The sequence below is a fragment of the Poromitra crassiceps genome (genome assembly GCF_964638095.1).
Source record: "Poromitra crassiceps genome assembly, chromosome: 8".
Taxonomy (NCBI): domain Eukaryota; kingdom Metazoa; phylum Chordata; class Actinopteri; order Beryciformes; family Melamphaidae; genus Poromitra; species Poromitra crassiceps.
The window spans coordinates 36906057-36933065 of NC_139629.1; the positions used below are offsets into that span (position 1 = coordinate 36906057).

General features: G+C 44.0%; 1 protein-coding gene across 1 annotated transcript in view; it reads left to right on the plus strand.

Annotated features, from left to right (window-relative positions):
- Nucleotides 1-27009, plus strand: part of nphp4 (nephronophthisis 4) — a gene marked incomplete at both ends in the record, with an annotated part of 207644 nt that overhangs the window by 177518 nt on the left and 3117 nt on the right. Inside the window, 8 exons of the mRNA XM_083641194.1 lie at nucleotides 11341-11530; nucleotides 12933-13016; nucleotides 20205-20361; nucleotides 20530-20606; nucleotides 20914-20999; nucleotides 21623-21794; nucleotides 22465-22644; nucleotides 26487-26630. Of these exons, the coding sequence (XP_083497320.1) occupies nucleotides 11341-11530; nucleotides 12933-13016; nucleotides 20205-20361; nucleotides 20530-20606; nucleotides 20914-20999; nucleotides 21623-21794; nucleotides 22465-22644; nucleotides 26487-26630 (1090 nt within the window). The remainder of the gene's footprint in view (nucleotides 1-11340; nucleotides 11531-12932; nucleotides 13017-20204; nucleotides 20362-20529; nucleotides 20607-20913; nucleotides 21000-21622; nucleotides 21795-22464; nucleotides 22645-26486; nucleotides 26631-27009) is intronic.

The window sequence follows — 27009 nt, forward strand, 5'->3', positions numbered from 1 at the left end:
TGTGGGGGCTTCAGGGAGTAGCCAACGTCTTGTAAGCGCTTTTATTTATTTATTTACCGGCGAGTGAGACATCTTGTTTTTGATAGATCTTTGCATTTGTTTTATTCCGTTTTGAGACGGTATGCCATGTCTGTGTTCAGAAGGAATCAATCAGATTAAACATTGTGATATTTTCAGTACAATTAAGCACGTTTTCGGCACTTCAGAAGAACCAGTCCTGCTCTTGCAGCACCACAAATCGATTGTCCTTGACGTAGATGCAGGCATAAATGCTAAATAGCCCCTTTAATCCAAACATATGTGTCATTGTGGTGAATGCAGCCAGGAGGATCACTCGTTCTTGTTTTCCATTCAATCAATTAAATTTCCATTGCGTTTGTTAGCCTCTGTTAGCACCGTTGCTAATCCCCCCGTACACACAGTGCTCTGTTGTGGATTGGGCTCATGCCTGTGTTTTGGATGAACATGCATCATTCTGATGTGTTGATCTTGCAGAGTGCCGTACATGCATCATTCTGATGTGTTGATCTTGCAGAGTGCCGTACGTACATGCATCATTATGATGTGTTGATCTTGCAGAGTGCCGTACGTACATGCATCATTATGATGTGTTGATCTTGCAGAGTGCTCTACAGGCATCATTCTGATGTGTTGATCTTGCAGACTGCCGTACAGGCATCATTCTGATGTGTTGATCTTGCAGAGTGCTGTACAGGCATCATTCTGATGTGTTGATCTTGCAGAGTGCCGTACAGGCATCATTATGATATGTTGATCTTGCAGAGTGCCGTACAGGCATCATTCTGATGTGTTGATCTTGCAGAGTGCCGTACAGGCATCATTCTGATGTGTTGATCTTGCAGAGTGCCGTACGTACATGCATCATTCTGATGTGTTGATCTTGCAGAGTGCCGTACGTACATCATTCTGATGTGTTGATCTTGCAGAGTGCCGTACAGGCATCATTCTGATGTGTTGATCTTGCAGAGTGCCGTACAGGCATCATTCTGATGTGTTGATCTTGCAGAGTGCCGTACAGGCATCATTCTGATGTGTTGATCTTGCAGAGTGCCGTACAGGCATCATTCTGATGTGTTGATCTTGCAGAGTGCCGTACAGGCATCATTCTGATGTGTTGATCTTGCAGAGTGCCGTACAGGCATCATTCTGACGTGTTGATCTTGCAGAGTGCCGTACGTACATCATTCTGATGTGTTGATCTTGCAGAGTGCCGTACATGCATCATTCTGATGTGTTGATCTTGCAGAGTGCTGTACAGGCATCATTCTGATGTGTTGATCTTGCAGAGTGCTGTACGTACATGCATCATTCTGATGTGTTGATCTTGCAGAGTGCTGTACGTACATGCATCATTCTGATGTGTTGATCTTGCAGAGTGCTGTACGTACATACATCATTCTGATGTGTTGATCTTGCAGAGTGCTGTACAGGCATCATTCTGATGTGTTGATCTTGCAGAGTGCTGTACGTACATGCATCATTCTGATGTGTTGATCTTGCAGAGTGCTGTACATGCATCATTCTGATGTGTTGATCTTGCAGAGTGCTGTACGTACATGCATCATTCTGATGTGTTGATCTTGCAGAGTGCTGTACATGCATCATTCTGATGTGTTGATCTTGCAGAGTGCTGTACGTACATGCATCATTCTGATGTGTTGATCTTACAGAGTGCTGTACAGGCATCATTCTGATGTGTTGATCTTGCAGAGTGCTGTACATGCATCATTCTGATGTGTTGATCTTGCAGAGTGCTGTACGTACATGCATCATTCTGATGTGTTGATCTTGCAGAGTGCTGTACATGCATCATTCTGATGTGTTGATCTTGCAGAGTGCTGTACGTACATGCATCATTCTGATGTGTTGATCTTACAGAGTGCTGTACAGGCATCATTCTGATGTGTTGATCTTGCAGAGTGCTGTACATGCATCATTCTGATGTGTTGATCTTGCAGAGTGCTGTACAGGCATCATTCTGATGTGTTGATCTTACAGAGTGCCGTACAGGCATCATTCTGACGTGTTGATCTTACAGAGTGCCGTACATGCATCATTCTGATGTGTTGATCTTGCAGAGTGCTGTACAGGCATCATTCTGATGTGTTGATCTTGCAGAGTGCTGTACAGGCATCATTCTGATGTGTTGATCTTGCAGAGTGCTGTACAGGCATCATTCTGATGTGTTGATCTTGCAGAGTGCTGTACAGGCATCATTCTGATGTGTTGATCTTGCAGAGTGCTGTACGTACATGCATCATTCTGATGTGTTGATCTTGCAGAGTGCTGTACATGCATCATTCTGATGTGTTGATCTTACAGAGTGCCGTACATGCATCATTCTGATGTGTTGATCTTACAGAGTGCCGTACGTACATGCATCATTCTGATGTGTTGATCTTACAGAGTGCTGTACAGGCATCATTCTGATGTGTTGATCTTACAGAGTGCCGTACATGCATCATTCTGATGTGTTGATCTTACAGAGTGCCGTACATACATCATTCTGATGTGTTGATCTTGCAGAGTGCCGTACGTACATGCATCATTCTGATGTGTTGATCTTACAGAGTGCTGTACAGGCATCATTCTGATGTGTTGATCTTACAGAGTGCCGTACATGCATCATTCTGATGTGTTGATCTTACAGAGTGCCGTACAGGCATCATTCTGATGTGTTGATCTTGCAGAGTGCTGTACATGTATCATTCTGATGTGTTGATCTTGCAGAGTGCCGTACAGGCATCATTCTGATGTGTTGATCTTGCAGAGTGCCGTACAGGCATCATTCTGATGTGTTGATCTTGCAGAGTGCCGTACGTACATGCATCATTCTGAAGTGTTGATCTTGCAGAGTGCCGTACAGGCATCATTCTGATGTGTTGATCTTGCAGAGTGCCGTACGTACATGCATCATTATGGCATCGGCTCGGCCAGCGGGCCTCACTGTGGATCAGCGATCACGACATCTGTGCTTTTGGCCGGCTCGGCTCGCTGGGGGGTTATTTTCTGACCAGGCCGCGTGACACTTTTTCACACCAAACTGTTTGCCGCATCTTCCAAAAGCCGCGCAACGTGTAAATAAACCGCCTCCATTGATACCCATTTGCCACGCGTGGTGGTTTTTCCAGAGACAAATTCATGTCTGTCAGTCAGAATGAGACACTTCAGTCAACACCAGGCCCAGGGACCCAAATAGACCCTTTTCGCAGCAGCCATTTTGTGTCTCAAGGCAGGGTAAACACAGGTGTAACCAATAACATGAATGATATTTTCCAACTTCCATTCCATTTAGGTGTTCCAGTGCCAGGGCCCTCGTTAATGTTATTGGTTACACCCTGCCTTGAGACACAACATGGCTGCTGTGAAAAGGGTCCAGTAGGGGGAATCTCTGCACAGCAACCATTTTGAGGTGGTAAAGCAGGAAGAAGTGAAGCAGGTGTAACCAATAACATTAACGAGGGCCCTGGCACTGGAACACCTAGATGGAATTGGACCATCATTAATGGTGTTGTTGGTTACACCTGTTTTACTTCCTGCTTTACCACCTCAAAACAGTTGCTGTGAAATGGGCCTATTGTGGACTTTTAGTTCAGAGGAAGACCATAACCCACTGAAGCAGTAATATTTCCAAGGTAGGGTATCTCACGTGCATCCACTCCAAAACACCTGGATCCAAAACATCTGGATCCAAATGAGAAGCAAAACATTTGTGTGAAGTTGGACACATCGGGCTCTAGCTCTCTGCAGCCATCCATCCAAAACTGTCCATGATTAAATTCATTACAGCAAAGTTTTGGTTGGAACGCCAACAATCACTCTGTGTAGTCGGCCATAAAGTTTTCAACTGTGAATGATGCCGTCTCAATTACCAATTTAGTGGAGCTGAGCGAAGCGAGTAGGTTTTGTCTTTGTGTTGTGGTGGTTAGCGTTTGTGTAGCTCCATCCATGGGAGGCAGAGATTAAGTCTAGAATCAAAACCTAAGAAGGCTCTAGTACACTTCACTGATTCTGATTCTGGAGCTTCTCAACCTTTCTCATATCAAGGACCCCTAGTTAGTCCACATTATAGCTCCCCATTTGATCAGAGTTGGTCTCTTTGGACCCAAATGTGAAAATATGTGTTTTTTTGTTGTTAGATACTATTTTGTCCAGAATTCTATGACTATCTGTATTGTATGTTGAAACATAACAGTGAAACTATGATCAAAACCTTTTCCGACACTTGAAAATCCCAAAAATGTTCACAACCCACATCTGACCATAAACAGTACGGAGGCTAAATAATGTTTCTCACAGCACTTTTTATTTTAACGATAAAATGAGCTGTCCATCAGCACCACACAGAAATCAGAAACTCAAAGTGAGGGGCTGTCTGCAATAAGCTAATTAATAAATAATTAATTACAAATTAAATAACTATCATTCAACAATGAAGAAATGCATTCTGATACATAATAATAATAGTCTAATTACAGTCCTCCCCTCCAGTAAGGTCATAATGTTTTGCAAATGATTTCGCAGCCCACTTGCAATACCTTCGCGGCCCACCAGTGGTCCCCGGCTCACAAGTGGGGAATGGCTGTTCTACATTCTCTAATTGTGCTAACTTCTTGTAAATGAAATAATGTGGAAATTTAACAATTCGTCAAATTTGCTGAGGACCCGCTGGAACCCCTGGTGGTCCCCAGACCCCACGACCCACGTTGACAACTGCTGGTCTGCTGTTTTTGTTTTTGTTTTGTTTTTCCTTCGGGGCGTGTTGATGACAGTGAAGATTGAGGCAGCTAATTGAATGTCATCCGAATGGAAAATATATACATAAAGATAATGATGAAACATTGCGTTTTCAGCGAGTGTTCCTTTCAAACCCACCACAGTGCGGCTGACTGACAAAGTTAACGAAGTTTGCCCAAACCAGCAGTTAGCAGAGCCATTACTATGCGTGCTCCCAGAGGGACACACCTTACTGAGCAACATCCAGGCCTGTAAACACTGCAGGCACCTTACTGAGCAACATCCAGGCCTGTGAACACTGCAGGCACCTTACTGAGCAACATCCAGGCCTGTGAACACTGCAGGCACCTTACTGAGCAACATCCAGGCCTGTGAACACTGCAGGCACCTTATTGAGCAACATCCAGGCCTGTGAACACTGCAGGCACCTTACTGAGCAACATCCAGGCCTGTGAACACTGCAGGCACCTTATTGAGCAACATCCAGGCCTGTGAACACTGCAGGCACCTTACTGAGCAACATCCAGGCCTGTGAACACTGTCGGCACCTTACTGAGCAACATCCGGGCCTGTGAACACTGCAGACACCTTACTGAGCAACATCCAGGCCTGTGAACACTGCAGGCACCTTACTGAGCAACATCCAGGCCTGTGAACACTGCAGGCACCTTACTGAGCAACATCCAGGCCTGTGAACACTGCAGGCACCTTACTGAGCAACATCCAGGCCTGTGAACACTGCCGGCACCTTACTGAGCAACATCCAGGCCTGTGAACACTGCAGGCACCTTACTGAGCAACATTGTTTCAAAAACAAATACTTCTGATATGAAATCTTGTTTCCAAGGAAAACATTAAATAGCACTCGTCATTACCACTCCCGGGCAGCACACTTAGCCATGTGGTTTGAAAATAAATGGTTTTGATCTGAAATCTCATTACCACGGAAAACATGAAGTAGAAACCTCACCGCCACCGCTGCAGTGGGCCACGTCACCGGAGCCCACTATAGGCTGATTTATGGTATGGCGCTCCACACTTTTGCAAAAGTGTCACGTGACATTTGCAATTTATGCTTCGGGGGACGTTTGGCATCATTTTACTGTTGAGGCTGAAAAATACTTCTGCGTTCGCCTCGACTTGGAGCTTTGCCCGCGGCAGCTGGTCCTATATACTCCAACGTCAGCTTGATGAGGTGTCACAGGGGAGTCCCTGGCAAAATGAGACACTTGTGTGATTTCACTAGGATTTCAATGAGTAGAAGTTAGCGAGAAGACAATGTAGTGCATATACTTGGTAATAGCGTCCACTCTCTCCTGTTATATCTCCCCATCTATATTATATTATACTCACACTGTTCATGTCAGCTGCGTCGAGTCACATGTTCGAGGAGCTGCACGCAGGCTGCACTCCTCGGCGCATTTGGTCAAGGCCTTAACTCAACACCCCCGCCCCCCCGCCCCCCGCCTCTCTCTGGGGTCCGCATGGAACCTCAGGAAGTGAATTCCCCATTCATTTCTCCATCGAGGTTTCGTAAGATGCTCGTATAAAGAGCATGAACTCCAGTTGGGTCAGTGCACTGAGGCAACGCTCCGTTCTTATTTCCTCATCAATATTTCAGTCAGTGTTGGACAAGAAGGCATCTTGATGAGGCAAACCCTTTTTCTCCTCCACAAAACCGAGCTGGAAAAAAGATGGAACCATGACCTGAAAGACGAGGTCAGATCTTTGAGAGGAGAGCGTTTGGAGAAAGGCTTGGCCAGCTCCAGCTTGTTTCTTTTTGTTTTGCTGCAGTGATCTGCTCTTGATGGAGAGAAGACGTTGGACCTGTTGTTGCTTATTGCACGGCTACGCTTTACGCTTGGCCTCATCAGAACGCACGCCCATGGCCCATGGCTATGGCTGTGGAGCAGAGGGGAACCTGGGATAGCTCTGTAGTACCTCAGCTACTTTCCCCAGGAATTTATCTTTCTCTCTTATCCCTCTCTCCCCCCCTCTCTCTTTCCCCTCTCTCCTCTTCTCTCTCCCCCTCTCCCTCTCTCTCTCCCCCCTCTCCCTCTCTCTCTCCTCCCCCTCTCTCTCTCTCTTTCCCCCTCTCCCGCTCTCTCACTCCTCTCTCTCACTCATCTCACTATCTTCCTCTGTTGCTTGATTTCTCAACTCCTTGTCCATTCAGCTTTACCTCTTGATACTCTCTTAATCATTGGCTGCATCATTGCTGCTTTTCCCCTTTTGTCCTTCTACCTTTTCTATTTTATTCTCTCTAAATGCAGCAACACCTTGTGTTGTTTCATCTGAGCTGCCTCCCTACACACACACACACACACACACACACACACACACACACACACACACACACACACACACACACACACACACACACACACACACACACACACACACACACACACACACACACACACACACACACACTTTGTTCTCATAATAAGCTCCATGCAAAGTCGTTTGATCCCAGCGGACGGGCGAGAACCTCCAACTAAGGCTCATTGAATTGACGTGTGTGTCTCAGCCTTAATGTTAGCGAGGTGGGGGCCCTGCAAAATTCAGAAATTCTCCATCTCCTATTGAGAGAAATTCCCTTCTCCATGCCCATGGGGGGGTGGGTGGAACCTTTTGAAGTTTAAAGCAGCACTTCACACATTTTGTGTGTGAAATTTGTGCAGTGAAAGACAGGGGAAAGAGTGTGGATGAGGGGGGGGAAATGGCTTCCTTCTGTTAGAATGAGTGTGTTCTCTCTTCCTGTTGCTTTTCTTCCTGGAAATCCATTTGATGGGAATTGACTCACGTTGCCCTCTATAGCCTGTGATGAAAGCTGCTGTCACTAATTGTAAGCCCAGCATTGTGTTCTGTGCATCGACTGGAGACCTTTGAAATGTGGCTTGCTTCTAATTTGAGCCATACACACTGAGTCTGTATTACAAAACAAACAAACAAACAAACAAACAAACAAACAAACAAACAAACAAACCAAAAAATATGGGATATCTGAAATTAAAGTCAGAATTTCTGAGATTAAAGGCAGAAGTCCTTTATCTTGGACTTTAAATTCAGAATTCTGACTCAAATAAGAATTCGAATTGATGTTCCTAATTCTCTTCCATAGTACAAACCATGTGTTAATAATGGACATTTTTGCACTGCAGAGGACTATTTGTTCATACAGGGCAAAAAACAACAACATTGTTTTTGAGACGTTATCGTTGAACCCGTGGTGAGTTGAGAGATGTATAAAGGATTACATTTACCACCGTTCACCAGAGAAGAAAGATCAAGCTTACTCCTTCCCCATCATTCAACATATCACTCTAATTGATACACAGCTCCACTGAGAATCAATATCAAATGATTTCTGAGAATAAGGCATTGTGGATCAATGAAAACGTCAATTCAGAAAAATGTATTTGCACTAGTTGCTGCCCCCCATCCCCACCCTCCGCCTACAACGCATTTTGGTTCAAGAGCATTGCAGGAATAAGTGGTGAAGCAGTTCTGGTTAAGGCCGTTTATGTGCATCTTCAGTAACCCACTCTCACATATTCCTCTATGTCTGTGCACAAAGTCAAATCATCCAGATTCCTCATAGCGACTATGAGGAAGCTATGACATAGCCGATCAAGTTTGTCCAGGTGATTGTGTGCCAGCTCATATAAACACATCTCACTACTATAAAAAGGTGGGGAGGGGTCTCGCTCTATGCATGCTAGAAAATTGAGCGCACAAACACGCAATATTTCTAGAAAATGGGATAAGGGTTATCGCAACTGGCTCACCTTTGCAGGTACTCGCCCCTACGCCATCTGTGAGCCAGTGGCATCTCTCTCCTTATTCTCCTCCCTCCATACTGGCCTGAGCTGAGTGGCAAAATAAGCTCCTAGGACGGCTGACACTGCTGGCTGCAAACAGCCCACTCAACAGTTCAGAAACCGAAATGTGAACAACTATTAGATACATACTAACACCTTCAGACACGTTCTTATTACTATAGCTTTTCTTGGACGTTTCAAACCCCGAACTACAACGTCCTCCAGTTGGCACGCCGGCAGTGATGGCTGTCACTGCCCATCTTCTCGTGGCTTCCAGCTGAACTCCTCCCACCTGTTCCAGAGCAGACGACTTGCAGCAAGAGCCTCTTTCCGCTGCCTCCCCTTAACCTGTGAGAAGCAACAGGCTAACGGGATGGCTGACACTGCTGGCGTGAAACAGCAGACACCTCAGCAGTTCAGAAACCGCTCGACTCTATGGTGTTTGTTTGCCCGGCACCAGGTTGGATCTGCCATCGCTCATTCCAATGTTGCCGCTGTCCTCTCCAGCACCAATACAGGAAGCCCTTCTAATATTGCTGAGGGTTCCCCGAGCATTTCTTTCTCCATCTCACTGATATTTTTGTTTATTTTTGTTGATAAAATAATGAGTCACTCTGAGGTTTGCCATCCGCTCAGCTTTACCGAGGGACACCAGCAGGATCCCACGAGTCATCGCTCCTTCCCTCAGCCATTTAGTGAAGGAGTGACTGTAGCAGCTATGACGTGTGCAAACACTATCGCAGCAAAGATGACAGGCCCTTTTTTGTCATATTATTTTTCTCCAAAAGGAAATCCAGGCTGTACAGTCTAATGACCCTAAACCCCGCCATGCTTATTTCTGTTGACAATCCCTCCTCTCCCACCACCAGTTTGGAAAGCTTAGGAGAACGTTGGGAAAAGTCTGGAGAAGGTTCTAAGAAAGCCTGCAGAAAGTTTGGAGAAAGTGTGTCAACAACAACAAGCCAGTGATTGTGCGTCTTGTAAATGTAAATGCAAAATATGTTTGATTGCAGCTAATCTTGACTCAATGTTTTATTGAAAATGAGTGATTTATATAATTAACTTAATTAACTTAATTAACTGAGGACGGCCACGGGCAGGTTATCGATGACTTCCTGTCCTGGTGTAATGATGCTTTCTTGCAGATCAATGTCTCGAAAACAAAAGAAATCTGCATTGATTACAGACGTTCCCCTCCTACACCTCAGAACAGTGTTTTTAATGGTCAGAATGTGGATCTTGTCACCAGTTATAAATATCTAGGCACGATAATTGACGACAAGCTCAAATTCGACCTGAACTCTGACATGTTGTGTAAAAAAGGTCAGCAACGTCTACACTGCCTGAGGAAACTTGCAAAGTTCCAAATTGATAAGACTCTGATGAAACTGTTTTATAGTGCCTATATCGAGTCAGTAATTTCCTTTTCCATTGCCTGTTGGTATGGTAACCTGTGTATTAAGGATAAGAATTCCCTCGGGAAAATTGTGAAGGTGGCCTCTAAGGTAGCCGGTATCCATCTGGACAGCCTCGACCATGTCTTTAACAGACAGGTACTTAAGAAGGCTTTGTCCATCCGTTCAGACGCAGCCCACCCTCTAAGCTCGGAGTACAGGCTCCTTCCTTCTGGTCGTCGACTGTGTGCCCCACGGGCCACAAAAAATAGGCACAAGTTCTCCTTTGTCCCTGTCTCCATTCGAGCATTGAACGCTGCTGAGGGAAGGCACTGATGGTTTGGTGTTTTATTATCATTTTTTACTTTCAGCCTCCGCCGCTGTTTGTATTGTTTTATTGTTTCTATTGATTTTATGGTTTCTATTGTTTTATTGCTTTTATTGTTTTTAACTATTGATTTACCTTTCATTACTTTGTGCACTTTACTGGCCATTTGTGCACTTTATTCTACTACCTCACTTTACCGGTCGCTGCGTGTCTGCACTTTACTGATCGCTGTGCACTTTACGGATCGCTGTGCACTTTACCGATCGCTGTGCACTTTAATGCTACCTTGCACATTATCGGTCATTGTGTGCCACAAACAAGGTCCTTGATGTTTTATTTAGCCTTTTATTTATTTTAACTATAGGCATGTAACATTTAACATGCTACTTGTGTTGTTTCTTGTCAATGTTCTTATTTGTATGTCCTATGCTGCAACTCAATTTGCCCTTTGGGACACTAATAAACTTGAACTTGAACTTGAACTTAACTAAAACCCTATGTAACAGCAAAATGCTATTTACTGCCACCTTAAAGGAGAACTTAACTGAAAAACAATGATGATTTATTTTGCACATCATCTCACACATATCCAAAAACATTAACAATTTTGCAGACATTCATTTAGTTTGACAGTTATTGAGAGTTGATTTGAGTTAAGTTGTGGACCAGTGATGTCATTCATGCACAAATGACATCACTGGTCCACAACTTAACCCAAATCAACTCTCAATAACTGCATATGGGCAAGATTATGTGCAAAATGGAGTGTCCCTTTAAATAGTTCTGCTGTTCCAAGACAATCGTATTGATTAATACTCATAAGAGATAATCAAAATGTATTACTGTTAAAATAATAAAACAAGTATTCAGTAATACATTTGAGTAATATTTGAGTAATACTCAAGTTGAGTATTAGAAATTGAGTAATATTTTTAATCCTTTTAAGTCCTACTTCTCTTGAACAACAAGCCCAGCCGGGTTCGGGTTACAGACGAACCTGCCTTTATCTTTCCGGTGTTCTTCTCATCCCCCACAGTGTCATCACCGACACGGAGGAATGGCGGTACTTCAAGGCGCTAACTAAAACACCCACCCCGCTGGAGGAGAACATGTTCCACGTGGAGGAGGGCGTCCCGGGGCCCAGGGTTTACCTCCGGCCCAAGGAGAGCATCCACATTCCCCTGAAATACCAGAGCTTCCTCTGCGACCACACCATGGCCCTTCAGGTACGGTGGCTCCCATCGGTTATCGGTGATGAGAGGGTCAGCAAGACACAAACACAAAAATCAAGTAGCGGAGAATATGGGTTTGACCAAGATGGGGTGTTAAAGCCCCATTCTGTAGTTGTACTATTTGGGGAAACTGCGCCGCCACCTAAATGCTAGACCTCCATGTTTGTACGTTCAGATATCAGCCTTATTCTCCTGTTTCTTGTATCTGCTTCATCTTTCTGCAGTGTTTATAACTGGTTAGCTGGAGAAAACAAATAGCTCCAAATATCCCCAAATGTTGTTGTCTCGACTTGTTTCAGCGAAGTAGTAGTAGCTAATCACGCCGCTAGTCAAGCTAGCAAGCAAAACTTCCTAAACGTACTTCACAATAAAAGCATCCCGTTAGTTTGTCAGTGGAAATGGACTTAAAAGTTCCAGGCAATGTGACACTGTAAAGCCGCTCCAGGACACGGACACCAAAAAGATTTTGGATGGTGGCGTGGGAAGGATAGAGCCGCCATTCTCCCTATTACTCTCAAAGTCAATGTACTGTACAATGAAGATGATTAAAACATGTACGGTATATAAAGGTACAGAAGTTAATGGGCCTTTAAAGGCTGATGCTAATGTTTTGTGCTCATAATCTCATCAGTAGCATTAAATTCTAGGTTTTTATGTGGCTGTGGTTATGGAGGACGCTCCATCATATCGGTGGTGGACGACACTGCCTGGCTGATATCCAATAGTTAATAAAAAACCCAATATCATCGCAACATAATGTCAAACCCATACATCAGTCTAACCCTTACTTTGCTAAACTCCCTTCATTTTCTGTAAAAGCCATGTTGTCAGGGTGGTTGGAACGGTCTCCATCACCAGAGAAGAAAGATCGACTGCCACCATTTAATTTACGATACCACACCAATGCACAGATCCATTGACGACTGTATGATTCAGAAATTATTTTTGAGAATAAGAGATTCAGGTTCAATAAGATGTTCGTTTTTCAAATTGATTTGCACTGTGTATGTCGTAATAAGAACACTGTGGAGAGAGACGCAGTGATTAAAGTTGACATTTCATTGAAATAAATGTTGCTTCGGAATAGCCGGCTATAAACCTGAGGGATTACCATAGTTTATCTATTGCAAGGACAAATTATGCACATGAGGTAGGCAACCCACACAACGCTATAAGGAGGGCTCAAGATAAGTGTAATTTACATAGGCTCTGCTCTTATCTACAATAGATGACTGCTGTTTTGTGCCCTTTGGTGATAAGCAGTTGTTTATCATGAACATTCGTATTCCAGTTCTCTTGGCTGGTGGTTAGATGTCATTTATATGTCTTTTCTGGCATGTGTTTGATAGATAATCCATTTTGATAGCTGTTTGGTTTCTTATCAAACCCTCAACAGGGACCCAGCTTCCTACCTACGGGCAGAAGTTCTCAGATGGCCAAGAAGAATCCGTCCAATATCGTGTTGGCCAAGAACATCAAGGTATGGAGCACACTGCTTCTGCTTCATCTCCTCTTCTCTGTTGTCTGGACCATCTTCACCTCCTTCTCTAGTGTTCTGGGGCTCAACCCTTAGTTTGTTTGTCTTCAGGCTGGAATCATAGTAAACTTTGGATCTGGGTTGTAATTCAGATGTAGGTTTTCCTTCTACATACTGTAAGAAGTGGAACCTCCTAAGAGGTTTTATGTTTCACATTTATATTCAGATTTAATTTAATTTCATTTCATTATTTCAAGAATAATCCAACCTGCCTTTTTGATAATTTATGCAAGCAAAAAGAATTAGCAATGGAGTCGCTGGTTATTTGAATGGAGGTAGGCTGTAGAATCCCAAATAATCCTATCCAAAGTTGTTGTTTTCTTTGTTCTCCTCCTGGCATATCCGGCCTGTATCTGTTGCTAATACTCCATACAGGCCGGATATGCCAGGAGGAGCAGAGCAGTCAAACAAACAAAATCAATATCTTGAAGGAATGCAAATCCAAGGCACTCTTAGTGAAATACTGAAAAAAAGCCTTGGCTGATAAGAGTGAAAAAGCAAGTTAGCAAAAATACACGTAATGCCTTTTATTACATTTCTTCAACATCTTCACTACATATATTTTACGAGTCTGCCCACACATGGATGTCAACTGCAACTTGACTGGCTGGCGGAGGCAAGGCGGTTATTTCTAGTTTTACTATATAGTTCGTTTTTCCATGGAATTGTAACTGATTTTGTTAAATACAGCCACCTATATAAAAGAGAAACAAATGATAGTGGGAGGAAAACATGAAGACCCTATCCTCATGTACAGTATCTCATATATCTTGCATCTGTTTGACACCACTAACTGTGATGTGACCTCACAAAGATGTGTGTCCACCTATAAAATGGGGGGCAAACCCACCTAACCTTTATTGCACAAATAAAAAGCTTTATAAATTGATTCTCGGCGGGTTTACCTCCACTACATCCCTGAATTTAACAACACACACACACACACACACACACACACACGCATTCGCACACACACACTCGCACACGCACACACACACACACACACACACACACACACACACACACACACACACACACACACACACACACACACACACTCACACACACTCACACACACACACACACACACACACACACACACACACATGGAGCCCTCTGAGCAATGGCAGTGCACCCCCGCCACTCCCTCCCACACAGCCACAGTGCCGACACGAAGAGTTTGAAGTGTCAACCATTTAAAGGTCTAATTGTATGCTATTTTTAGCGGTTTAAAACATGTCTCAGGGGTCTTTAAAACAAGGTTATGAATTATGTTGCAAAAATAATAAAAATCCAGGCTCTGTGGGACTTCTCTATCAGCTCTGTTTCTCCCCTGCCTGCTGGGAGAGGGGGGTGGTCCAGCCAACGCCCCAGGAACAGCTCTGGGCTGTGAAGCAATTTAGGCATTGTGGCTAAGCTCGGTATTGCAAGTCACATGACCATTGACACTGGATGCAGAGAGCTTTTTTCCCATACACAAACAGCATATGTGGTGGCCTGCCAAAACCCTTCACATGGTGAAAATATCTCCCATACAGTATACAATATCACTTTTTGAATGACTGAGATAGTTCTCTCAGATCAACGAGGATTTTAATCGCGTATGTGTCCAACAAAACTCCATATAGGAATATTATAATAGATTTGACGTTACGGCCGACACAGCAATAAAAAGGGGAAAGGCATAAGTGAAAGTAAAAAAGTAGCCTATATACGATCCATGACTGCAATAGGGGCACCAGAAGGAATGCGCCGTGTCTACAGTTTATAATTAAGTGTTATAAAGGCTTTTGCGCCAATGCCTATTGGCTGGCCGGCCCCCGGTGCCGATTCTGTGCTTCTCGGTCCAGCTAGGTCCCTGGAAACTATCCCTGGATGACACATCATGTGATGACATCATCACCGCGAAGATGACATCCCAATGCGACCAGTGACATCACACATTATGTGACGTCCGACCAACGATGTCATAATCAGCTAGACAGACGTCAATGACATCACAATGTAATCTGTGACATCATCGAGGCTGTGACGGGAGTTATGACATCACCAGTGATGTCACACTTCCAAAGTCATCAAGGATATAAATATTCTAGGTTGGTCTATGGCTTCGATATCCAGGATTAAGGAAGAGGACAAACCAGGTTGAATGGAACAGGAATCCAAGGCGGGCTTCAGCCCAAGACATCAGGTTATGGGAGAGAGGGAATATCAGGCACTTGTTTTTTGTGTTTGAATCCTTTGGAAGGTTGTGCAAAGAATATGAAATGAGTGTTGCTTTGTCTCAACACCAAAAAGTGCCAGAAGTGAAAAGGGCTTGTTTGGAAGCATATTTTCCTCCCATGGCTGCTGTGGATATACAGTAGCTGGGGACCATCATGTGTTTGGAGACGTCCATGATGTTTAAAAGTCCTTTAGAATCAAAGAAGCAAGGCGAGGGAAATCCTGCTTTACACAAAATGGGCCCTTTAAAAAAGTTCCACTCGCTCGACAAGTTTGTAGAGCAAAATGATGTGCTGAAAATCACTTTCATTTTACCCAACATTGTCTTCTCCAACTGGCAAATGTCAAGTGCGAGAGTTAAACTATCTCTGATCGGAGGACAGCCCGACGCGTCTGGCTAATCTACTTTAAATGAACCATGCATACATTACTCTCAGAGTTATTTTTCCAATTTATGCGCTTGGTCATGCGTTCATAATATGTTCCCAGAAGCTTAGAGGAGGGGGAACGACGATGTGCTGTAGAGACAGTGTGCTCCACATCTCCTCCTCTAGAGCAGTGTTTTCATGCTGTAGAGACAGTGTGCTCCACATCTCCTTCTCCTCTAGAGCAGTGTGCTGTAGAGACAGTGTGCTCCACATCTCCTTCTCCTCTAGAGCAGTGTGCTCCACATCTCCTCCTCCTCTAGAGCAGTGTGCTCCACATCTCCTCCTCTAGATGTGCTGTAGAGACAGTGTGCTCCACATCTCCTCATCTAGATGTGCTGTAGAGACAGTGTGCTCCACATCTCCTCCTCCTCTAGAGCAGTGTGCTCCACATCTCCTCCTCCTCTAGAGCAGTGTGCTCCACATCTCCTCCTCTAGATGTGCTGTAGAGACAGTGTGCTCCACATCTCCTCCTCTAGAGGTGCTGTAGAGACAGTGTGCTCCACATCTCCTTCTCCTCTAGACCAGTGTTTTCAAACTTTTTCATATCAAGCACCCCTAATTAGTCCACATTAGACCCACAGTAGGACCCCTATATTAGGACCCCTATATGACGAGAGTTTGTCTTTCAGGCCCAAATCAAATTAGTTTTATTGTCAGATATGATTTTGTCCAGAATTCCATGACTCTGTATTTTAGGTAGAGACATAACAGACTGTATTGTAGGTAGAGACATAACAGAGATGACTGTCTGTATTGTAGGTAGAGACATAACAGAGATGACTGTCTGTATTGTAGGTAGAGACATAACAGACTGTCTGTATTGTAGGTAGAGACATAACAGACTGTATTGTAGGTAGAGACATAAGACTGTCTGTATTGTAGGTAGAGACATAACAGAGATGACTGTCTGTATTTTAGGTAGAGACATAACAGACTGTCTGTATTGTAGGTAGAGACATAACAGACTGTATTGTAGGTAGATACATAACAGACTGTCTGTATTGTAGGTAGAGACATAACAGACTGTCTGTATTGTAGGTAGAGACATAACAGACTGTAATTGTAGGTAGAGACATAACAGACTGTCTGTATTGTAGGTAGAGACATAACAGACTGTCTGTATTGTAGGTAGAGACATAACAGACTGTCTGTATTGTAGGTAGAGACATAACAGACTGTCTGTAATTGTAGGTAGAGACATAACAGACTGTCTGTATTGTAGGTAGAGACATAACAGACTGTCTGTATTGTAGGTAGAGACATAACAGACTGTCTGTATTGTAGGTAGAGACATAACAGACTGTCTGTATTGTAGGTAGAGACATAACAGACTGTCTGTCTGTATTGTAGGTAGAGACATAACAGACTGTCTGTATTGTAGGTAGAGACATAACAGACTGTCTGTAATTGTAGGTAGAGACAGACTTTCTTCTACATTCTCTAATTGTGTTAACTTCTCATAAATGAAATAATGCTGAACTTTAACAATTCATCAATTTGCTGAGGACCCCCTCAAAGACCCCTGGTGGTCCCCAAACCCCACGTTGAGAAGCACTGCTCTAGAGGAGGCAATGCATTGTGTAGCCCCTGTGGCCTACAGCTGTCATCAAAAGTGTCATCTGAGCAGGGATCCTGTCAAAAAGGTCAAAGGTCGCGTTCGGATCAAACCCGTGTCGCGCTAAAACTGACAAGCCCCCTGCAGACAGAGCTGTCTCTGCTGTCAGTCAGCCCAGCACATCACCACAGCCAGACACGCCACTCCTGCATGACAGACAGCATGGCACATTCTCCATTTGGACATTTTGTTTGTCAGGGCTGGAGTTTGGTGACTAAAAATGGGAAGCGAACCTGCAAAATGTGCTGATTTCTCGCTCAGAAATAGTGTCATCTGTCATGTAACCAGTGGAATAACCAAGCAGCCAGTTACCATCAGCTTACCTGCTTTTATTCTCATTCGGCCCTTGGTCTCCGTTAGCCCTAGCCTCTCTCACTTTTTCTATTTGCCATGATTTATTCATATTTAAAATGTTTTATTCACTCTCTTATTCTCTGATATTGTCTTTTTTAATGCTTTCTCTTTGTATGAAAAGTGAAACAAGTATTTAGAAAGCCGCTATACAAATACAATTTATTATTATTATTACTTTTATTATTATTATTACTCTGCTACCATTAGTCAATGAATATGGAAAGTTACTCCAATTTCCTGACTATAATTTAAATTTAAATTGTGTTTTCCCACATCTGTATCAAATGTCAGCAGGTCCTCTTGAGTATTTTAAGTATGTAATTTGGCAACTGTTCTTTCAGTAACTCTTTTCCTGGATCCGGATGATGAGTAATCTGTTACTCCTCAACCCCATCTAGAGCTACTCTATGTCCATATTTTATCATGTAAGTTGGCCCAGAAAACATTTATTTATGATAACATGCGAGCGGGTTAGCAATTATCCCGCGTTAGCATACATTGCTGTGTGTATATATACAGGCTGTGGTATATAACGATGTAATTAGCGCATACGTACTATGAATACATTTGTGTTCATTTGACAGAGATGCTGAGGGCTATTTTAATGCAGCACACTTCAAAGCTTACTCAGTAGGTCCCTGGGGGATTAAATACAACTTTTAATATTCTACTGAGTGAGCAGCGTGCTGCTCCATCATAGTCTCTGGTGAATGTTTTTAATAAAACTCATCTTAAAGGCTGCTTTTTCAAAACTTATATGTTGTTTAGTGCTGAAATCCCCGAGAAAACAAGACAACATGGCGGCAGTATCCCTGCTGTATTTCACTAAAGAGAGTTAAGGTACAGTAGCACAGTTTAGGTATTCTCTGAAGTTGTTCCCATATACAGTATAGCCACAGGCCCTGGTACACACACACACACACACACACACACACACACACACACACACGCACACACACACGCACACAAGCAGCAGCAGCAGCAGCACTGGTTAGAGACAGGAGGAGTAGCAGTTATCTTGTGGTTGAGCCTTGGCCTCGTGCCAGGCCAAGAGGGCCAGAATCCAGAAATATAACAATTGGATTGTCTAGAGAATATGGACCATTTCTGTTGCAAACTGTATTCTGAGTTTTGTTGATGTGGCCATGGCTGTTCAAATATGCACTCAATATACATCGTGTGGACATATTTTATACTAGGATACCACATACATCTTAGTTTTCTCATGTATGTGTTCCAAATATGACATTGTGCATACAGGAGGTGTCTTTTACACTGGGGATGCTGGGGACATGTCCCCACCACTTTTTCAAATGGCCAGTTTTGTCCCCACCACTTTTTAAAAGCATACTTTGTATACATACATACATACATACATACATACATACATACATACATTCATACATACATACATACATACATACATACATACATACAGTACATACATACAGTACATACTGTACATACATACATACATACATGCATACATACATACATACATACAGTACATACAGTACATACATACAGTACATACATACATACATACAGTACATACATACATACATACATGTTCTGAAAAATAGCTTAAACAAAAACAAAAACAAAAACAAATGAGAACACATTGAGAAAGGTTTAGCATGTGGCATGAGAATGGTCACATGTCAAAACCTGACAGGATAAAGTCACACCCATCGCATGTAAAGCTGGTGACTGACAGGATCAAGTCAGGCCCATCACCAGCTTGAGGTCCAGGCAGACGGCAGTACTAATGGCTATTGGCTGCCAGTCAGTGCCAGCAAAGCCTAAAGCAGTGTAAAGTAGCCAGCTGGCTACTGACAGACTACTGGCCACCTCATTAACCACATATTGTCAACTAATCAGAGCAGGTTGGCCAATAATTAATTGAAATGTGGGTGTATTTGACATCATTACACTGGGGCAAGTAGATTAATGGGTCCATAATAAAGAGGTAATCCTCGCGATCAGCCTTTTCTCTCCCCTCCATCCTTGGTGCTCAGCACTCTGCTGTTTCTGCACTGCACTTCCCAGATATCACATGTCAAGCAAATTGTGGGCGGAGCTTGAGTTTTCTGTCGATGCTTTTCGAGTTTCTCTTCGCTCTGTTCTGTCATGGTAACTCATGCTAACTACACAGCTGTTCTCCTGTTTATTCCAAACAAACTGGAAACACCAGCTACTGTCGCAGCTTTCGTTCACTGCATATATGTACAGTAGAATCAATATTGGGTCACAGCAATCAGTGAGGGAGGTTAGCTAAACAGACGTTTATTGTCGCCCACCAAAGGGGACTATGGATCACTCTCGGTCCGTCCATCCGTTTAGTCGCACTGTAATGTTGACTCTGTGCCACTAGGTGGCGACTGGCATCTTGTATCTGTTACCAGTGGTAATGGATACAAGAGAAGAATTTCATTACCACCATGAGATTTGGGAATATGGACCCACTCATCATGACGCTGACAGCGTTGACCTTTGACCCCGACCCCGCAGGTGACGTTCAAAGCGGAGGATGGTAAGCCCATGGCTATCTGCCAGGTGAGCGTGGAGCCCACGCCCCACGTGGTCGACCAGGCTTTCCGACTCTACCACCCCGAGCTCTGCTTCCTCAAGAAGGCCATCCGCCTGCCGCCCTGGCATGACCCCACAGGTAACAGCAATGACCCTCAGCACCTTTTGAAAGAAAAGTAGGATTTTAGCACTCAATATTTGACTGAATGACTGATTCTTTGCAGTACAGACAAACTTGAAACTGTGAGATGAACTCTGTCAGTTATCGTGCCGTTAAATCGTCCTTCTCTCTCCTTTCTTTGAGCAGTCGGAGACCCAGATGCCGCGACTTGCATTTCCGTACGCTGCAGCGACCCCAACGTCATCTGCCAGACACGGCTGTTGGTGAGAGAACCTTCCTCAGCGAGTTTCACTTCCTGCTGAACAATCCAATTGGCTGGGGATTAATGACCAAACTGATTGCCTAAAGAGCAACTTCTATGGAGTTGGCGGGTGGGAGGGGGGAGGGGCCACTTTACTGTATTGTAGCAGCCTTTGTATTGAATTGAAATCAAAGAAAACATGTAAAAACGGTAAACTTTCTGATATAGAAAAGACTCGCGCCACACCGACCGCTTTGGAAGTGGTAATGGGAGGTTTCCATTTTTTAACCCTCTTTTCTGTCTCTTATGTCTGTGCTTTTTCTGTCTAGGCACCGGGAGAGCCGCAGGATGTGTACTTGAAAGTGCCGGGAAGTCCCAGTCCACACGTCAAAATGTTCTTTGTTCTGGTTTTCACGTATGTATCGTTTACTATTGAGGCATACTGTACTGTATGTGCTGCACACTAATAAACACACCTCCGCCTGAGGAAACAGCCCTTTTTGGGCAGCTAATCAAATTGTTCACGCAGGCTTAATTTAATTAACGAATAATCAGATAGGGGATTGGTGGCCTGTTTGATTTACAGTATGTGCCAGAGCCGGTTCTCTATTCTTCTAAAACTACATTAGGGTTAGATCAATATATGGGTTTATTGATATAATGACGTCGATATTGGCCTTTTGTTAAAATCAGATATCTGGTCCACCTCTAATGGAGTTTGATATTTATTGCAAAATTGGTCAATACTACACTGCAAAAATAACAACGGGAAGAAGAAAAAAACATTATTTTTTGTTCTCGTTTAAACTGAATGTTTTATGGTCACTCAAGATTCTCTGGATCGGCTCTGGATTGGCTTGGTTCGAGCCTTCAAACTTGTTATATTTGTATTTATCGAAATGTCTATGGAGAAAATGGACGCTGAACTTACTTCCGGGGGCAAATTACTTCACGAAAAGTCCCGTGCCTGTTGAGCTCTATGGTGGCTGAACACGTCCCTCCATCCCCTCATCATACTGACGATCTTTTCCTCTGCAGTGATCGGTGGATGGCGGCGCCCTCTCAGATCTGGCAGATTTACGTGCACTTCCTGGAGCGGGTGGATGTCAGCTGCGTGACTGGTCAGCAGACCTGTCAATCACTGGTGCTGCGGGGGAAGCAGGCCACTCGCAAGGTCAAGTGCTTCTCTTCACACCCGCAGGAGATCGAGGTAGGCCCCGCCCCCCCCCCCTCACTTGCCCACGACGCCATCCATTTCTAAGAGAGCTTCTTTCTTATTCATGACCGGCCACACGAATCTGACAAGGTTTCTGAGGGACACCTAAAAGGCCATCGCATATTACCCGCCCCCACAGGAAGGGAAAAAAAGGTGATGCCTGTCACATACGATCCAAACGTGTTTTCCCCCTGAAGTATCGGGGCTGGAAAGTCGACAGATGGGTTTTGAAAAGATTGTGCCGCGGCACCGGCGGACGCTTTGATCCGACTCTCGGCAGGTTAGCTAGAAGAAGTCTTACAAAGCGAGGTAAAGCCGCGCCGCTGAAGAATAACTTTGCCTTTTCCTCCACGAGATTGAAAGGAAGCCGCACAGTAAATCTCACTCTCACATCCTATCTGTATGTCTGTCACTTTCCCCTCTCCTCTCCTCTCCTCTCCTACTCTTTTCATTGCCTGCCAACCCAACCCCCACCCCCACTTCCCACTGCTTTTCACCCTCTCTCTCACCTCATCTCTTCTCCTGGAATCTGTCTATTTCTCTCTTGACTCTTTCAACTACTTCCTGCCATTACTTTCTGTCCTTTGCTTTACCTTTTTACCTCTCCTCATAAAATGTCTGTCTTCTCTTCCATACTCTCTCTTTCTCTCTCCCCCGTGGTCAGGTGGACCCTGCGGGGGTGTTTGTTTTGCCTCCCGGGGCGGTGCAGGAGCTGCAGCTGAGGGTGCAGCCGTGGCGTGCGGGCAGCCGCTTCCTGTACGTCAGCGCCGTGGACGTGGAGCACCGGAGACTCCTCACCGCCTGGCTGCTCTGCCTCAACGTCCACCGCCCCGTGCTGTCCAAGGTACACTGGGCATTTTATTTATTTATTTGTTTATTTATTTATTTATTACTTATTTATATCATACTGTAGCAGACACTTCTACTTGCTTTAGGAATGACATAAGTGTGTAACTGTTTTACACTTATCTCATCACTGGCGTAAGGATCGGGCGGGGCAGGCGGTGCAGTGCACCGGGGGCCAGAGCTGTCAAGCGAGTCTCGCTTTGGGGAGACGTAACGTACTCACGGTTTCTGCTGCAGTCCCACTCCAAATAAACTTCCATGCTGTATTATGCAGTCAGAACTTGCCCTCATGTAGCTTACTAGGCTAACAATGCTATTAGCTTTAAGTTTAGTTTACTGGATTCAGTGGATTGGCGTCATCGTATGGGAAAATACGCCTTCTCTTTCCGACGTGTCTTCAGCGGAGTCTCCTGTGAGGTACTGGTGACATCATTGACCATATATGGAGCTGGAGCAAGAGAGGAGGAATATCCCTTCACGTAGCGGTAGCCGGCCCTCTTGTTTACCCTTCGGGGGTCCTGCTAATGCACAATAGACGGCTAACAATCTGCCTGACGAAAAAAATAATGAGTGAGTCCATATTTTCTATAACAATATAATTGTTAGGTAGGGCCCAGAGCCAATATTTGCACCGCGGGGCCCATGGCAATGACGTTACGCCACTGTATCTCATGATAGAGTAATGAGAGGGACAGCGAGAGACGAGTAGTGTCCTACAGCAGGACGACTGTGTAAAAGCCAAGCTCTGTAACCTGCGTGCTGCGCTCTCTCTCACCCATTTCCCCCAAAATGATCTCCTTCACACTGGAAAATGACTGTGACTCAGTGTGATGATGGCCTTCTCTCCATTTACAGCCACCTGCAAAAACTCTTCTCAGTGAGCTCTTTTAGAGACTTCTGCAGTGTAAGAATCCCTGAAGTCTGATATCATATATGTGTGTGTGTGTGTGTGTGTGTGTGTGTGTGAGATACGCATTACGCGACAGGATTCGCCTCATAGACTTTTATTTTATCTCGCGTCATTGTCAATTTCAGGGCTCTCAATCGATTCCAAGCCGTCTCCTGCCTGCTTCTCGCCAACGTGCTGCTAGATGTGACTCTGATAACGGCTCGTTTCTCCGCTCTCAAGGGCAGCGTTGTGATATAAGTATATATGTGAATAGCTGTTTTTTTTTAAGGCCCGTTTCACTCAAACCTGCCCGTTTTGATTTTAAAAAGCAAATATACACATAACTTTTAACCCCCTAATTTAATCAGGCAGTGGGACACATTCATATTTACAAAAAGCGCCAAAGTCGCAGACCAGTGTTGCCACAGTTTACTTTGTTGGCCTGAGCAGCTCAACTGGGCAGCACGTCATGATATACCAGCTATCACGACGCACTCCAAACCCTGTCACTACTGTACCTACCCTCCAAGACAGACCAAACTCACTATGCAGGGACTTTGCCTTGGGTCTTCTGGATTCCCCCTTCAGAGCCTGGCTGCCACCTACCAGAGCCCAAACATCAAACCCACCAAACCAGACACTGCACCCAACTCAACATGCCCAAACCAAGAACAAAAAGATATGAAAAATCACCCATCCCATTCCTCACATCTCTCCTGAATGCCAAATAATATAAAATATTAAAAATTAAAAAATAAATAAATTTATTATTATTATTATTACACAATTTATTCTAAATTGTGGTTTTTATATTTTTATGTTGTACTACTCTATTGATTTTATCCATTGTAAATATTCTCGTATTTCAGTTACATAAACTGCCAAGAGAACATTCAATAAAGAAAACTTGAAACTTGTACCACTGTACTGTGTGATCCATTTGAGCTGCTCAATATTCTGTATTCTCGTCATTACCTTTCTTTATGTGGATCATGGCTGCCTGTTATTGATCAATAATCATCATCATCATCATCATCATCATTATTGAGCCTGGGTGGGTGTGGGGGTGGATTCTTCACTTCCAATCTGGTCCACATGGACATCACAAAATCAGATCCCAAGACATGCAGCCTCCCTACAATAAGTAACTCTCAAATCATTCAACTAAGGCGATTGTCTTAATTTCAGTGCCCACAGCAGCTTGGCTTCTGTCCCGGACCTATGTGTCTTTGTACTCAGAGATAGCAACACCAGAGCAGATAAGGCTCTGAGGACTATTGCCTTTTCCATTGTTCTTTTTCCTTCCTGTACCATCATCTGCTGATGCTGACTTTAGCATTTAGACTTTAACAGCGTCCCAAGAGCAAAGGCCTATATCGCAGTCCATTCTGTGTTAGCTAGAAGACTGTTCCACATAGAGGGCGGGAGAAGCCATGTGACATCCTGTGTTATTGTTACTGCGTGCGTTGTCTTCTTGACAGTGCATGTCTTTTCCACATGGCTGTCAGCTCATATCATTATAGATATGAGTTACATCTTGAGACAGATATGAAGTCATCCACAAGATGGGAAGATGGAATTGAGCATGAAGTTTGAACGTAGCCTAACTGATGGAGTGACTGACAGGTTGTCTGACTAGCTGACTGTGTGTGTGCGTGTGTGTGTGTGTGTGTGTGTGTGTGTGTCAGCGCTGAACTGGTCTGCGACTTCAGGGAAAACTTGCCTGCCTGCCATGCACTGACCACGCCGTGTCCCATTCCATATATAGGTCCACTCTGAATTCTGCTCATTCAAACGGCAGCAGCTGATTGGTCCACTCTCAACTCTGCTCATTCAAACGGCAGCAGCTGATGGTCTACTCTCAACTCTGCTCATTCAAACGGCAGCAGCTGATTGGTCCACTCTGAACTCTGCTCATTCAAACGGCAGCAGCTGATTGGTCTACTCTGAACTCTGCTCATTCAAACGGCAGCAGCTGATTGGTCCACTCTGAACTCTGCTCATTCAAACGGCAGCAGCTAATTGGTCCACTCTGAACTCTGCTCATTCAAACGGAAGCAGCTGATTGGTCCACTCTGAACTCTGCTCATTCAAATGGCAGCAGCTGATTGGTCCACTCTGAACTCTGCTCATTCAAACGGCAGCAGCTGATTGGTCCACTCTGAACTCTGCTAATTCAAACGGCAGCAGCTGATTGGTCCACTCTGAACTCTGCTCATTCAAACGGCAGCAGCTGATTGGTCCACTCTGAACTTGTATAGAAAATTGTGTCTTAGTTCAGAAAGACACAATTACTCTACCAGACATGCTACAGGAGGAAGTTTACACTTCCTAATGCAAGGTCAAATGCAATTAAGCAAACTGTTATATATAGAGGAATGCAAGAATGGAATTCACTCCCTAGACAGATTACACAACAAAATAGCAAAATTCTATTTAAAAACTTGGTAAAACAACATCTTTTGAGTTAATATGTATGTATATGCTGTATGTATATGCATGTGTGTAAGTATGTATGTATATGTGTGTGTATGCATATGTATATGTGTACTGTATATGTGTGTGTATAAATATATATGTATGTGTATGTGTATGTGTATGTATATATATTATATATATATATATATATATATATATATATATATATATATATATATATATATATATATAAACTTTACTCTGGATTCAAACTGAGCCTGCCACAGCCTCTGAAAAACAATAAAGCTATAGAGAATCAAACCAAATAGCCCTGCTCTACAGTGTACAGTGTGGTGGGCATGGTTTTATATTGCATTGTGACTCTAAAATTCGTTTGGATTCTGATGTGATATTATGTCCCCAAAAATCCCCAAAAAGAAACTAAAGTGTGTGCGTGTGTGTGTGTGTGTGTGTGTGTGTGTGTGTGTGTGTGTGTGTGTGTGTGTGTGTGTGTGTGTGCGTGCGTGTGTCAGGCATTTGAAGTGTCGGTCCCGGTAGGCAGCGGGCGCGGCAGCTCCAGGAGGATCACCTACACCAACCCTTACCCCAGCAGACAGGCCTTCAGGCTGCGCTCAGACCATCCACACCTGCTGCAGTTCAGGGAGGACAAGTTCCAGGTGAGACCACACAGGAGCACACAGACTTCCCTTAGTGTCATGTCAGCACGTCTTCAATGTTCATTCTTCATTGATTTGATTCACCTATTTCTAGTCAAGCATGGCATGCAATACGTAAGGGATAATGTATATTGAGGCGGTGATTACGGGGGAAATAATGACCGACAGGTGATGATTGAGCCCGACGCGCAGCGGAGGGCTTAATGATTCACCTGAAGGTCATTATTTCCCAGTAATCACCGCCTCAATATACATTATCCCGCTTAGAACACGGCCTACAACTAAATCATTCAATAATCTCACAAAAATAATTATTCAAATAGATTTTTTAATAGCGTTTTCAACGACAAAGCGGTTTCATTCGTAATTGGCACACAAG